The sequence below is a fragment of the Myxozyma melibiosi genome (genome assembly GCF_037950935.1).
Source record: "Myxozyma melibiosi strain Phaff 52-87 chromosome Unknown BZA70scaffold_7, whole genome shotgun sequence".
Classification (NCBI taxonomy): Eukaryota; Fungi; Ascomycota; class Lipomycetes; order Lipomycetales; family Lipomycetaceae; genus Myxozyma; species Myxozyma melibiosi.
Genome location: NW_027042921.1, coordinates 691212 through 705121, shown reverse-complemented (window position 1 = coordinate 705121; position 13910 = coordinate 691212). Strand labels below are relative to the sequence as shown.

Below are 13910 nucleotides of genomic sequence, written 5' to 3'. Positions count from 1 at the left end.
TGGAGACGGAGAATGAGCGAGCGAGAGAACTAAGTGCTCTCGGGAGGCCGGTGCTTGATGGTCCCGGGGAGGCGGAGGAGATTCAGATCCAACTGCCCGGGATGGGTCCAGCCAGATTGATGGACGGGCAGTGAACTTTGTTTGGTTGGCAGAGCTGTGTGTGGCTTTTCTGTCATCGGCGATCTGTTGGGTGGTGTCTAGGATCTGGGGAGGTTCTTGCCAGATTGTTCTGTATCTGTTTCTGTTCTGTTTTGATGTATTTCTGGTGCTGGTGGGGGTTGAGTGCAGCAGATGAGTGGAGCAGATGAGAGCGAGAAGAGGAGATCACCACCACCACCACCACCAGCGCAATTGGGAATCTAGCAGCAATATACCCAGCAACGGCCAGCTAACATGAATTCGGCAAGCACCACCAAACTTTCCGGAGGTCTTTCACTCGGTTTGGAATAACTACGCTGCTATCGTCTTCGTCATCGCTTCTCGCTCGTCTGGGCTGTGATGAAGAAACTCAGATATACGCGTAGGTTTAGACTTTGGATATTTATCCTCGTCCAACGGCGGAAAGAGTGCGTGGATTGGATCGCAGGCTGGGCGGAGAGGGGTGCAGTAGTTTGCGTTTTTAGAGCACCGTGCGCACTGGGACCAAGAACCGCTCTGGAATGATTGAAATGATTGGATAGATATCAGATCGAAGGCTGAAGCAGATGTGCGTCCGACGGGGACGAAGGTGATGAGCGATAGCAGCGTACGCCAGGCACTTCGGCTCGCTTCGAGGGACGAGATGAAGTTAGAACTCAGCTTAACACCGCGAGCGCATCGCTCATCGGCCCCGGCGCACGCGCACGCTGGTCGGTCTCGAGCCGAAGTTTAGAACTTTGGATGATAGGCCAGGGTCCAAGCTGGCGTCAGCTCATCATCCCGCATTTCCTTGCCTTCTTCGTCCCCTCTTTCTTCTTCGTTCTGTCTTGGATGCGCTTCTCTGAGGTACCGCTGGTCCAGGTCCCTGGTTCACTGTCTCTCTTACATCATCTCCATCTCACACTCCAAGATCTCTTCTCTCTTCTCCTCTCCCTTGGATCTTTCCCGCCCCTGGTGCCCCCTTCTTGGCAACGCCCTCCTGCTCATCCTCTTGTCATTCTTCGCGCCCGTGCCTCTTGTCGGCTGACGAGCCCGAACCCGTATGTACCTTGCACCGTGTACTTGCTCACTCGCTGGGTTGGTAAGCTAGTGCGCGAACCGAGAGGTTGGCATCTCTGCCCCCATATGGATTGTGGGTGTGCTCGAGGCAGGATGCGTGTGGTATAAAGATGCCCACTCGCACATACATGAACGCGTTATTGCCACCATACTAGCTGCTGCTAAGATGATCTGCTATATCCTCTGCATCCTCTTCGCCGCCCGCGCAGCCGTGGCCGCGACCGCGACCGCATCGACCTCGTTCTCGGTCCCGACCTACACCAACCCCGTGCGCTGGTCCTCGCAGAAATACAACGTGGGCGCAATGTCCCGCGCGATCTCCGTCAAAGGCAAGGAAGAGTACGGCGCGCTCGTGGACCCGAGCAACACGTACCAGATCTACCGCGACGGCGGCGGCAGCTGCACGCTCAACAACCGCACGTTCTTTGTCTTTGACGACACGACAGCGTACACGTCCGCCACCTCCGGCAAGCTCGCGGGGTTTGCGTCGAATAGCATGGGGATGGTGCGCGACTTTGATGATCCGACCGCGCTGTACGATTACACAATGTCAAACTCGGTCGGCTACTTCCAGCCGATCCCGATGTCGACCGCCGAGGCGACCGCGTCCAAGAAGACGTCGACGCGGTACGCGTTCTGGACCTACACCAACTGCGTGCAGCTCTCGGAGACGTCGGCGGCGCATTTCTTCCACGTCAAGAAATACAGCTCGAGCTCGTCGTCGTACGTGCTCGGCAACACCGTCGCAAAGTACCAGATCGACAGCACGAGCAACATCATGGGCGTCAAGCGCTGGACGCAGCTCGCGTTTGCAAACACAACTTACGCGTACGGCTCGTTCGCGAGCATGGTCGTCAACCACGTCGTCTACCTCTACGCGCTCGACTCGAAATACTCCTCCAGCTACGACGTGCACGTCGCTTCCGTCCCCGCCGACGACTTCTGGGACTCCTCCGCGTACAAGTACTGGGACGCCAGCACCTCGACCTGGTCCTCGGACCAGCCCGTGCCTACCGCGCGCCGAAAATCCAGCGCCGTGATCCAAGGCACGATGCCGTTCTCCTCCGGCACCGTCTTCTACTCCGAATTCCACAACCAGTACCTGCTCATCTTCTTCAACGGCTGGGTGGATAGCAAGTTCCGCGTCATCACGGCCCCGACGCCGCTCGGGCCCTGGAACGTCACAAACACGGTGATTTGGGAAACGAGCCCGGGAAAGAGCTATAATTATGGCGGGGTTGCGCATCCGGTCTTTGGAGCGCAGGAGGGCGCGACGATCGGGCAGAAGGTGAGAGTGCATTTCTCGTATCAGGATAAGAATGGGACTACTTATCCGAAGGTGGGAAGGATTACTTTTAAGTAGCTGTGGTTGTTTGTGATGTACTTTTATATGAATAAATGATAATTGATGAAGTATTGAATGTTATATATTGCAACGGCGTCACCTAGATCACTTTCAAGTAGTCGTAGTTGTTTGTAGTTGTTTTGTAATGTACTTTTGTATGAGTAAATGGATTGATGAAATATTGAATGTTATATTGCAAAGACGTCACTTTTATGTAGATTACTTTTCCGCCATATTCAACTCGCTCGCCGACTCACGCTGACTAGCCTCAATATTCTCAACATCCTCGACCCTCTCGCCCTCCAACCTAGCAACCTTGCGATGCTCCCACATCGTAAACAGCTGCAGGACAGGGATCCAGACAATCATGATCGTACCCGTGATGCTCATCCACAAGAACCCAGTCTTGAACCGCGGCGCGTCGACGGTCGGGAAGCAGACGATGTTTGTGCCGGTCTTGAGTAAGTTCCCGAGACAGTTCATCGACGAGACAATGAACGCGCGCTCGTCCGGGTCCGAACGGGTTTCGACAGAGGCCCAGGTCATGAGCAGTGCTTGCATGGCGTTGATCACGCCCGAGATGAACCAGGCGAAGAACTTTGCTTTTTCGGAAATGTTCCACGCCAGGAGCATGTACTGCGCGACCGAGAACAGGACGACGACCATGACGGAGGGGATGAATGGTTTGCTTGTTTTGTCGGCGTACCAGGTTGCGATGAGGGTGGCCACGACGCTGATCGCGTTGACGACGGTGGGGATGTTGTTGATCTGCGGGACCGAGAAGCGGTCGGAGTGCGCCTTGAGGTAGAGCGTGATCGGAACAGTCAGGCCCTGCTCGTTCTGGTCGAGCAGACACCACGCGCCGACGAAAAGGTACCATTTCCAGTACGTCATGCACTTGATCACCGTCGACCACTCGAACCGCGTCTTGACGGACTGCACGCCCTCGGACTCCATCCGTTGGTTGGCGAGCTCGCGGTCTTCCTTCGTGAGGAACCAGCACCGCGTGTTGCGCGGCTGGTCCGGGATCGCGACCGCGCCCCAGATGGCGCAGGGGAAGGTGATGAGAGCGCATATGATGAACAGCCAGCGCCAGCCCTCGAGGCCGTTGGTGCCGTTGAGGTTCGTGTAGGCCGCGGACTGCAGGTATCCCGAGAACATGGAACCGAGCGGGGAGGAGACGGCGTAGAGGCCGAGGCGGCGCGAGACCTCGGATTTCTTGTACCAGGAGCCGATGATGAAGATGGAGCCGGAGTAGGAGATCGCGCCGAAGAAACCGACCATGAAGCGGAACGCGTAGAGCTCGTTGAGGCTGTGGATGAACGCGCAGGTCACGGTGAAGACGCCCCAGCCTACTTCGCAGATTGGCAGGATGACGCTCGGGCGGAAACGCGTGAGGAGAAGGGTGCCGGGAATCATAAACACGCAGTAGGGCGCTTGGTTGATGACTGTCAGGTAGTTAAGCTCGTTGCCGACCAGATCCAGGTCCTCTTTCATTCCACTAGGTCTTGTTAGCAGTTACTCTCTCAAGCAGAACAGCTAGTTCGTGCTTACCTGACATAGGCGTTCTTGACGTTGTTGATATCCAAGTTCAAACTGAAGGACGCGATACAGGTGTAGGTCAAGATCAGACAGTCAATCTTGAACAGCAGCATCTTCTCGCGCTTGTCCATTCCAGGATCGTACCACGCCAACCGCTCGCGCCATGTCTTTTTGCCGTCGGTGGTGTAGGCCGTCGTCTGCGCTGTCTGGGCGTCGTCGGACTCGGCGCCGCTGTACTGGTCGAGTTCGACGGCGTCGACTGCGACAGCGTTCTTTTCGGTCGTGCTGATTTTGAGGGTGTCGGAGAGGCCCATTGTGAGAAGAGAGGGGGGTGAGAGAGGGGTGGCGTGAGGAGGGGGAGAGGAAAGGAGGGGGGAGGTGGTGGATGGATATATATAGGTGGATGGTAGGACAGTAGTCCGAGTGACTCAAAAAGAGGCTAGCCACGGGCAGCGGCAGGCGTCTTATCATCGTCAAGAGATGGCAACGTCAGAGGCCACGAAGTGACAGTTGAAACCACATCGGGGCCGATAGTGCTGTCGAGGCGATATCTAATCGACTCTGTGCGATATTGCTTGTATAGCAGCTCGAAGTGAGGTGAGCATTATATCGCGTGATTGTATGCTGTTGACGAGGTTGATAGGGGTTGTTGGGCAGAGATGGTTGCATTCTAGGTGCTGCTGGTGGCTGCTGGTTGCTAGCTGCGAGGTGGTTAGCTGTCAGACGGGTGGTGATCGGGTGCGAACAGGGAAGAGATCCCTGGTCCCTCTTTTTTATTTTCTATGACTTGGTATCTTTTTGGTGAATAGCATAGATGTCTATAGATTATAATCAGATATTTGATATTGTAAAATCACTTGCAAACAGCAACAGCATCAGCATTAACAGCAACATCACAGAACAGCGGCAGCACATCCGAATGATGTCGTGGATAGGCTTTAGATAGCAGCCGATAAGTTTGAGTTTCTCAGCATCCGCTCAGGCACCCGCCTCTTCCTCCCGTTGTCTCGCTCGTCGTTGCCAATCCGACGCCAATCCCGGCGCATGCCGAGAGCGAGCCTTGGCTAATGCTTGTCTTTGTTCTTGTTGAGGATGTATGTCACGGATATCCGGCATCGCAGGGACGGGCGGAGGCAGAGAGACCACGGAAGCAGCGGGAGATAAGGGTCGCGGTAGTGGCGGGGCTAACGTGAACGCACCACGCGTCCCTTCATTGTCTATCTCGTCAACCTCCTCTGCTGCCGCTGCTCTGCCGCCGTCTGGAGGCGATCCCGATGGCCCTTGCTCTGCGCCAGGCCCCTGCTTATTTCTCGGTTTTTTTTCCAGAGAAGAGCGCAAGCGCACGGTGCTCTTTGTCTCTGCCGTGCTGTTCAGTAATCTCTATCTGATCAGTCAATTGCCTGGCCTACGAAGCATCGGCTGTGCTTATCGGTCTTAACCTCCTCTGCTCTTATCTTAAGTTCCTCGAACACGTCAACTTCCTCGCCGGTGACTCGGTTGACAGATGATAGCGAGCCGATAGCGGATAGGTCCTCCGACGCCCATTCCATTAAACTAAACCTTCGCGCATCTACTCAAACCATACTTTGTTGAGAGCTGCGGGAGTTAGTCAGGGAGATGGTGGTGATGATAAATCTGTGGTTAGTAGAGGGAGTAGAGTTGGAACTAGTATCGACAAAGGCATGGCGACGAAGTCATGGCGGGCTTGCCAAGGTCTTTTGCTGCTGCTCGAGGTCTCTGTTATCAACTGCACAGCAATGTTTTAATCAGTGGTCGATATTCTATAAACATCTTCCTTATATAATGCATGTAATAATCAGATACCGGTGAGTACTCTCTCTGTAGACCGTCGATATCCTTCACTCATAACGTAATATATTAGTCATCGAATGGTCCTACTTAAGAGTTAGCTCGCGTATTGGCATCACTGAAACGACTTCGACGCGTCCTCGTCTTCTCACGACGCGTCCCGAAGCAGCAAAATGGCCTCTCTCCCTCCCACTCTGCCCCCCGAGACCGTATATGTTTCACTAGAAGATGCTAAGAAGTCACTGAATGAATGGGCAGCGTCTCACGGCTTTGCTTTTTTTACGCGTCGATCAGATAGGAACGTTGCAAACAAGCTTAAAGTGACTTTTGCTTGCGAGTGCCTTGGCCGTCCACCCGCCCAAAGGACAGAGAAGAGACGGGACTCGTCGAGCAAGAAGACCAACTGTCAATACTCCGTTTGGGTTAGAGAAATCTCTACCAGCGAATGGTGCGTGTGTCACCGGCGTGATCAACGATTTGCTGTGCATAACCACGTCCTCTCCAATTCACGAAGGAACAACATGGCCTCCCTACTCTCTTTACCCCCCCGAAGCCGCCTACGAATCACGCCTTGAACTTCTCAGATCAATCGACGCATGGGCAGCCCCTCGCGGTTTCTCCATCTCCGTGCCTCGGTCAGGCGTGGACGATAAGCACAGGCTTACTCTTTATTGTTTCTGCAGTGGAGCAAGAGGAGGTCCAGGGTCGTCGGCGAGAGATCGTTTCAGTCGGACAAAGATTTCGAGGACTGATTGTCAATTCTCGATTTTGGCGAAAGAAACTTTGGCGGGGTTTTGGCACGTCAAGCATCGGGTTGGTCGACAATATACTCAACATAATCATGATCTTGTCAATGTGCCCGCTGCTTACTCTGTTGATCGCGTCACCTCACCCAACGAGGTTGATCGACAATATGCTGAGGATGCCTCGAGCTTGCGGATGAGCCCGTTGATTACTCTGTTGATTCCGCTACTTCACCCAATGAGGTTGGTGAACAGAGTTATGATTTTATCAACGAGCCAGATGATTACTCTGTCGATGGCATAACCCCACCTCCTTCCGACGAGCCCGCTGATTACTCTGCCGATTGCGTTACCTCGCCCAATGAGCAGGAGCAGGTTGGTCAACAATATGCTGCACACAACCACGATCTTGCGAATGAGCCCGCTGCTCGCCCTGCCGATCCAGTTACCTCACCTCCTACCGACGTGCCCGCTGCTCCTTCTCCCAATCTCGTTACAGCACCCAATCGACCGAATTCAATCATACGAAGCGTCCCCGCAGAAGTCACAGCACGAGACATCGAAGCGTTCATTGCGGCCTACCAATCTCGGCCTTCTCCACCAGACAGTGACGACGAGACCGCAGAAAGTCGCCGCAAAACTCTCGATGAGGTTTACGCGGTCCTCGTCGACTGTTTACAAAATGAAAAGTTCTGGAGTCGGGTTTCGACAAATTCTCAGGATCGAACCACTCACGTGTTCTTTGCTTATCATGACTCAGTCGAGTTTTTTCGGCATTACTCAGGCGTGGTAATGCTGAACGTGAGTAAGAGTAATGACTTCAAGATTCCTTTACTCGAAGTTATCGGCGTTGAGCCCTGCAAAAAGACATTTTGCATCGCATTTGCGTGTATGCAAGGAGAAACTGACAATGACTATCTATGGGCATTGACGCAATTACACGAGATGCTCACAACTCACGATATCAGACTTCCGTCAGTCATCATAACCGATCCTTCTTTACCATGCACCAAAGCGGTCGAGCAGATCTTTCCATCGGCAAACCACCATCTTTGCGTCTTTCGGGTAAACACGGCAGTACTCCGGCGCTGCTAATCCGGCTTTGCTACAAACCAAGCCTGGCAGGCGTTCAATCTATCATGGACAAACATCATAAAGTCTCCAGACGAGCAGACTTACAATCAACGAACAACTGACTTTCGGAACCAGTTTGGAGCAGAGCACCCGGTCCTGGTCGACTATATTTTCAACACCTGGCTGGATCCGTACAAAACCAGGCTGGTGAAAGCTTGGGTTGATCGAGTGTCCCATTTTTGCGCGGCCACGTCGCGATCGGATGGTCTACGTTCTTCTCTGAAGCAGTTTCTGTCGCCGTCTCAGCGAGATCTCTACCGCGCTTGGCATATCGTCGCGGTCGACTTTGAATTCCAGATCTTTGATGTAAAATCCCAACACATCTCCCAAAAACGAAAAAAAATAACTGCTATCAACGGACCGTTTGATAGTGCGGCAAGATACAAGGTCTCGTCATTTGCTCTACTCAAGGTCCGACGAGTTTAAAAAGAAGGTCGAAGCTACGGAGGCCAAGGGGGAGTCTCTTGATCCTTGCACCGGCTTGTTTTCAAGTTCTATGGGTCTACCTTGCACGCATGTTATTCAAGAGAGACTCAAAAACGGCGAGAATCTGAGTCTATCGGACTTTGACAGTCATTGGCGGTTATGTCCCAATCCCGTCGACACCGAGTCTTTCACCTTGAGCGAGCCACGACAACGAATCGACCGCTCCTCTGCACCCTCCACCAGAACCTCAACCAAGACCAGATCGAGAACGAGAAGTGGCTACTACCTCTGTGACTGCACCGGAACCACAGCGAGCTGCTGCACTGGATACTGTCAGTCCGCCGAAAACACCGCGCAAATGTAGCCTTTGCGGGGGTGTAGGGCATATAAGATCATCGCCGGCGTGCCCGAGAAGAGCAGAGATGTCAGAATATTTATTTTAGCTAGAACTTTCTATATTAATATAAGTGATCTATCCTGCTGTCTTTCTATATATCTTCCAAGCGACGTCGCGTGCGTGTCTACCTGAAGTTTGTAGAATCCTGGCTGTTAAACGTCATGCACACTCAGCCGCGCTACCCCTTGTTTTCCGAGTCCACTCAGCTTAAGGAAATCCACGTGACGTTTAAACCTTATTCTTCACTTCGGATTAGGAACAAGCATTTCTTGTACCTGGCCAAGTAGCCGGCTGAGACAGAGGATGATGATAAATAGAGAAGAGATGTGGTGATTAGATATTCAATTTACTAAATTACAGGTTTTATGCAAGCAGAACAGTACCGAACCTAAACAAATTACACAACAGTGCTTATTTCAACAATTAAACAAATAGACGACAACGCAGTACAATAACACCATGAGATTGATGATGAGTTATTAAGCCTTCAGCTCAGCCTCAAAGACGTCAACCGCTCCTCTTTTCTCGATGATTCTCGCGACCGTGATCGCGTCCTTCTTCATCAGCGAGCGGCGCACGGGATGCTCGTCTTCAAACACCTCGGCCAGTTCCTCGAGCGTACGGCCGCGGGTCTCGACGAAGAAGAAGTAGATGACGATGACTTCGATGATGTCCCAGCCCATGAAGACGAGGTAGAAGTAGTACTTGATCTGCGAGAACGCGGGACCACTGCCGTAGTTGATCACGGCCGATGCTAAGCTGGAGGTGAAGTTGCCGACAGCGGTACCCTTCGCTCTGGTCTCGGTGTCGAGCACCTCGGCGATGTACATCGACTGCAAGGGCGTGATTCCCATTGAGAAGAAGAAACCAAAAATGTAAACCATAGCCAGCGACGCGCGCGACGAAGACTTGTTCCCCGCCATACCGTACTTGACGAGCGGACACATGATCGCGAACGTCACGGACGAGAACGAGATCGCGGACATGAGCATCGCGCGGCGGTTGAGGAAATCGCAAAGACGCGCGCCAATCACGGCGCCCACCCAGCAGATAGGCGAGTTGATTCCGTTGAGCATGAGCTTGGTGCCTTCGTCGGTGATGCCGGCCATGTCGGTAATCTCGGAGAAGTAGTAGGTGATTGAGTTTCCACTCCACTGGCCAAAGACCGCCATGCCGAGCGCGCAAAACATGCGCTTGCGAGCAGCGCGCGAGTTCCAGAGGCCTCGGTAGTCCCACCATCGCTTGTTGGACGAGTCGACCACGTAGGCGGCTTCCATTTCCTTCATCTCGAGCTCGACGATCGGGTGGTCTTCGTCGCCGTTGCCGTGGTATTTGATGAGAATCTTGCGGGCTTCGTCGGCGCGGTCGTTCTCGACTAGCCATCGCGGCGACTCGGGGATGAAGAAGACAAACGCGAGAATGATCACGGACGAGAAGAGTTGGCACCAAATCGGGATGCGGAACGCGTACGAGCTGTCCATGTAGGTGCAGCCGTAGGAGACCCACGAGGCGACGATGGAGCCGATGTACCAGCAGGTGTTGTAGAGACCGAGCAGGGTACCGCGATACACCGGATGCGCCATCTCAGAGACATAAGTGGGGCCAGAAACACAGGCAAAGGAAACGCCAAAGCCAAGAACAAAGCGGCCGGCGAGGAACATTCCCTTGTTTTTGGCGGGGGCTTCGATGCAGGTGCCGATGATGATGATGGCGGCGCCGGTGAACATACCCCAGCGGCGGCCGAAGTGGTCGTTGATGGGGCCGGTGAAGAGGACGGCGGGGAGGGAGCCGATGTTGTACATGGCGAAGATGATACCGGTGGAGGAGCCAGCGGAGGTCCTAAAAAGAGTCAGAGGTGAACATTACAGAAAGAAGTAGAGAAGGCATACATATGGAAAAAATCCTGGTAGGAGGTCATGCCGTTAATGGAACCCATCAAACTACCATCATAGCCGTTGACGATACCGCATAGATACCCGACAGTAAGCACGAGCATGAGCCGGACCATGGGCCAGGAGAAGAGGGTGTAGCGCTCGTTTTCGACGCGCTCGGTGATGTCGATGGCGTTGATTGCGCGGTGGACATCTTCGTCGTCGCTGTAGTTCTTCTCGAGCGGAAGGGAGGTGTCCTCGCGCTGGAGGTCTTGGGAGGCTGCCATGGAGGGTAGGGGAGGGAAAGGTAAGAGTGAGGAAAGGAGTGGGGATGGAAAGCAGGACGCGGGGAAGGAGAGGTCGCGGGGCAGGCAGTATTTAAAGGTCGCGAGAGAACAAGGAGAGTGTGGGGTCAGGACAGGCAGCGGCTAGGCGCTTGGACAAGGACGGGCAAGCAAAAGCGCGGTTCGAACACTGGCGCAAGCAGCAGCCATCGTGATCGATTAGAGCGCGGGGAGGCAGAGCTCAAGCTGAGCCGGAGTTGGCTGGTGAAGGGACAGCGGGGGTGGCGCGACCGAGGACGGCCTCGTGTGTACGACGGGTGTGCTCACCTCCCGGGGAACTCGGATGGGCTGCCCCGAAACTCTGTCCCCGCGCCCCGCCTTCCCGCAGAGGGAAGAAGTTTAATGCTGTGGTTTTTCTTTGTTTCTACTCTATGCTGGTTTTTTTTTTTTGTTGCAATCTGCTCTGAGCATTTTGTAGTATTGTAGGTGCATGGGCAGGGGCGGGGACTGGACTGGGGGTGGATGATCTGGGGAAGAGGAGAGGACGAGGAGAGGTCACTGGACCTGCATTGCTCTGCTGCGTGATGCTCGCCAACCGTGCGCTTACCGCGTTTAACGAAACAAGGCAACAAGTGATGCTGTATCGCATCAGTATAGGTGTTTAGAAGTCTACGGGCATAGTGTTGACGCGGCCGGCCGATCGTCAGGCGGAGTATTTCCAGACAATATAACAAGCAGCATAATAGATGCAACTAGATGTAGATTGATGCTATAGTCGCTGGTGAATAAACAACCTTCTTCTCCGACAACCCTACTCGGATCAATCCTCTGCTTCACCACCAATTCAAGGTCTTGGCACCGGCCCTAACCAGACCTGACAGCTTCTCCGGATGCTCGCCGGTGTTCTTCTAGCTTTCATGGCACGTAGCCGAGCACGGAAGTCTGTTTCTGCAGGCTGCACCACCACCAGAAGATAGTGATTTCCGATGACTCGCTAGCGCAAGCGCATCTGCCCATTGCTTGAAATGGAATCCGGCGGGGAATTTTATTATTTCTCGTCTTATTCCCGCATTGCAGATCCACTTGGGGGTGCAAAAACTGTTATGTGCGCATTGTAGCCGTTTTGGGTAATTGCCTCGCATGATCGGCTTCAGTCTGCTATTATTGTTATCCGCTCTATTGTTATTGTCACTCTATGTTATTGTCACTCTATGTTATTGTCACTCTATGTTATTGTCACTCTATGTATTATCACTCTATTGTTTTATCTCACTACTTCATGCAGCGACTACTTCAGACGCAACTCCAGAAGCGTGTAGCTGTGCTCCCGAAAGACTACCCCCTCCTTCACCTCTCCCAGTCCATACTCCCACTCCTCAATCCCCACATTCGTCGGATTCTCAAAACTGTTTTTCGCACGCACATCCTCGTGGTAGACCGACCACACATGCACTTTCTCCTCATACTCCCCCAGTAGATTAATCCTCGTCTTGATCGCCTCCGTCTCTGATCGATTCACGACCGACAGGTAGATTTTCTTGTCGTTCAGCGCAGCGCTCACGTCCAGCATCGGGATACCGCTCTCGATATCCTGAAGCCATGGAATATCGCCGTGCGTGTTGTCGAGCGGACCCTCGTACATCGGGCTGCCTACATGCAGAGCCAGCGACTTTCCGCGCATGTAATGCGACAGCAACTTCCAGGTATGATACGTCGTCTGCAAGAAGATGCCGTCCGGCCGCGCCATAATCGGCGCGATTACATTCACGCACTGCGCCAGATTCGCCATCCCCAGATGCGCAGCCTGCCGGACAAACACGTTTCCCCAGGCCGCGACCGCGAGCGCGTCCGAGAGATCGTAGTGCTCCTCTGCGCCGTTCTCGCCGTTGGCGCGCTTGTAGTCCCACACGTTCCACTCGTCCATCGCGATCTTCATCGTGCGCTTCGAGGCCTGGTTTGTGATGCGCGAGAGGTCGATCAGTTTCGCCACGATCTGGATCGCGCGCTCGGCGGCGGCGGTGCAGGATACGTTCTGGATGTGGTCGTAGTTGCAGGTGTACTGGTGGATCGAGTACATGTCGCAGACGTTGATGAGCTTCTGGGTGACGGTGTACTCCCAAGTGTGCAGGCCGTCGAATCCGCACGCGACGAGGATGATTGACGGGTCGAGCATCTTGAGCACTTTCCCCCACTCGTCTGCCTTTTTTGCGTAGTCCTCAGCCGTCATCTGGCCGACGACCCACGCGTTCCACACTTCGTTGCCGAGACCCCAGTACTTTACATTGTACGGCTTGTCGTGCCCGTTCTTGCGCCGCAGGTTCGCGTAGTACGTGTCGTCGTCCGAGTTGCAGTACTCGAGCCACGCGAGCGCTTCGTCGAGCGTGCCGGTGCCCATGTTGAAGCACAGGTAGGGCTCGACGTTCATGAACTCGCACCACTCCATGAACTCGTCCGTGCCAAACAGATTCGGCTCGCGGCCCCGCCACGCCAGCTCAGGTCTGACCGGCCTGTTCTCTTTCGGGCCCACGCCGTCCATCCAGTGATAGGCAGACACAAAGTTCCCGCCGGGATACCGAATCATCGGCATGCGCAGGTCCTTGATCGCGTCCGCGACATCGAGACGGAAGCCCTTGTCGTTCGTCAGCCCGGGGATCTTGCAGTCGTAGTCGACGATGCCGCCGTAGATGCAGCGGCCGAGGTGCTCGAGAAATCCGCAGTAGATCTTGTCGTCGATATCCGCCAGCACGCGCGCGGGGTCGACGTGGATCACGGCCGCGTCGGGGTCTGTCTTTGCGATCGTGCGTGAGCTCTCTGCCATGGTCCTCTTTCTTCTTCAGAGAGGTTGCTTGTCTCTTGATCAGTCTTATGACGTAACTCCTCGGTGAGAACCACACACGAGCGATGAGGCATATACATAACATGCATCCTCTCCCCGCGCCGACGCCGGCCTGCGACCGGCGGCAGAAAGTGGGGTCGGTTGGTGGGGCAGCCGGCAGAGTCGAGGGCCTCGTGGTGTCTGTGCAGGAGTCTAATTGTCCTACCGCCGGATGTGCGGGGCCGAGATCCCCGGGACCCGCGGCGGCTGCGCGCTTGGAGAAGGGGCCGGCAGACGGGCCGCGCTTGGAGAGGGAAGTGGAGGAGAACAGCCGATGGGGATCGAGT

At 54.3% G+C, this 13910-nt stretch overlaps 4 protein-coding genes across 4 annotated transcripts; 1 reads left to right on the top strand and 3 right to left on the bottom strand.

Moving 5' to 3' along the window:
- Nucleotides 1–1013: 1013 nt before the first annotated feature.
- BZA70DRAFT_187333 (uncharacterized protein) lies at nt 1014–2581 on the top strand. Its single transcript, XM_064909999.1, has one exon. The coding sequence runs from the start codon at nt 1364–1366 to the stop codon at nt 2558–2560; it is 1197 nt and encodes a 398-aa protein (XP_064767911.1). The 5' UTR covers nt 1014–1363; the 3' UTR covers nt 2561–2581.
- A 148-nt stretch (nt 2582–2729) lies between these two features.
- On the bottom strand, nt 2730–4435 carry BZA70DRAFT_187328 (major facilitator superfamily domain-containing protein). The gene is made up of 2 exons (XM_064909998.1): nt 4097–4435; nt 2730–4043 (listed from the first exon to the last, which is right to left on the bottom strand). Exons 1-2 carry the CDS (start codon nt 4396–4398, stop codon nt 2762–2764), a joined length of 1584 nt encoding a protein of 527 aa, XP_064767910.1. The 5' UTR covers nt 4399–4435; the 3' UTR covers nt 2730–2761.
- A 4541-nt stretch (nt 4436–8976) lies between these two features.
- BZA70DRAFT_187311 (general substrate transporter) lies at nt 8977–10911 on the bottom strand. The gene is made up of 2 exons (XM_064909997.1): nt 10483–10911; nt 8977–10432 (listed from the first exon to the last, which is right to left on the bottom strand). The coding sequence occupies exons 1-2, from the start codon at nt 10749–10751 to the stop codon at nt 9073–9075; spliced, it is 1629 nt and encodes a 542-aa protein (XP_064767909.1). The 5' UTR covers nt 10752–10911; the 3' UTR covers nt 8977–9072.
- Nucleotides 10912–12036: 1125 nt separating this feature from the next.
- Nucleotides 12037–13566, bottom strand: BZA70DRAFT_290188 (glycoside hydrolase superfamily; the record flags this gene model as incomplete). The annotated part of the gene is made up of 1 exon (XM_064914190.1): nt 12037–13566. The coding sequence occupies one exon, from the start codon at nt 13564–13566 to the stop codon at nt 12037–12039; it is 1530 nt and encodes a 509-aa protein (XP_064767908.1).
- Between the last annotated feature and the right edge of the window lie 344 nt (nt 13567–13910).

Excerpts from the sequence above, each read along its gene's own strand:
- BZA70DRAFT_187311 (XM_064909997.1), bottom strand. The coding sequence starts at position 10,751 with ATGGCAGCCTCCCAAGACCTCCAGCGCGAGGACACCTCCCTTCCGCTC. Across the intron at positions 10,433-10,482 it reads TACCAGGATTTTTTCCATAT|GACCTCCGCTGGCTCCTCCA; the intron begins GTATGCCTTCTC and ends GACTCTTTTTAG.
- BZA70DRAFT_187333 (XM_064909999.1), top strand. The coding sequence starts at position 1,364 with ATGATCTGCTATATCCTCTGCATCCTCTTCGCCGCCCGCGCAGCCGTG.
- BZA70DRAFT_187328 (XM_064909998.1), bottom strand. The coding sequence starts at position 4,398 with ATGGGCCTCTCCGACACCCTCAAAATCAGCACGACCGAAAAGAACGCT. Across the intron at positions 4,044-4,096 it reads GTCAAGAACGCCTATGTCAG|TGGAATGAAAGAGGACCTGG; the intron begins GTAAGCACGAAC and ends AACAAGACCTAG.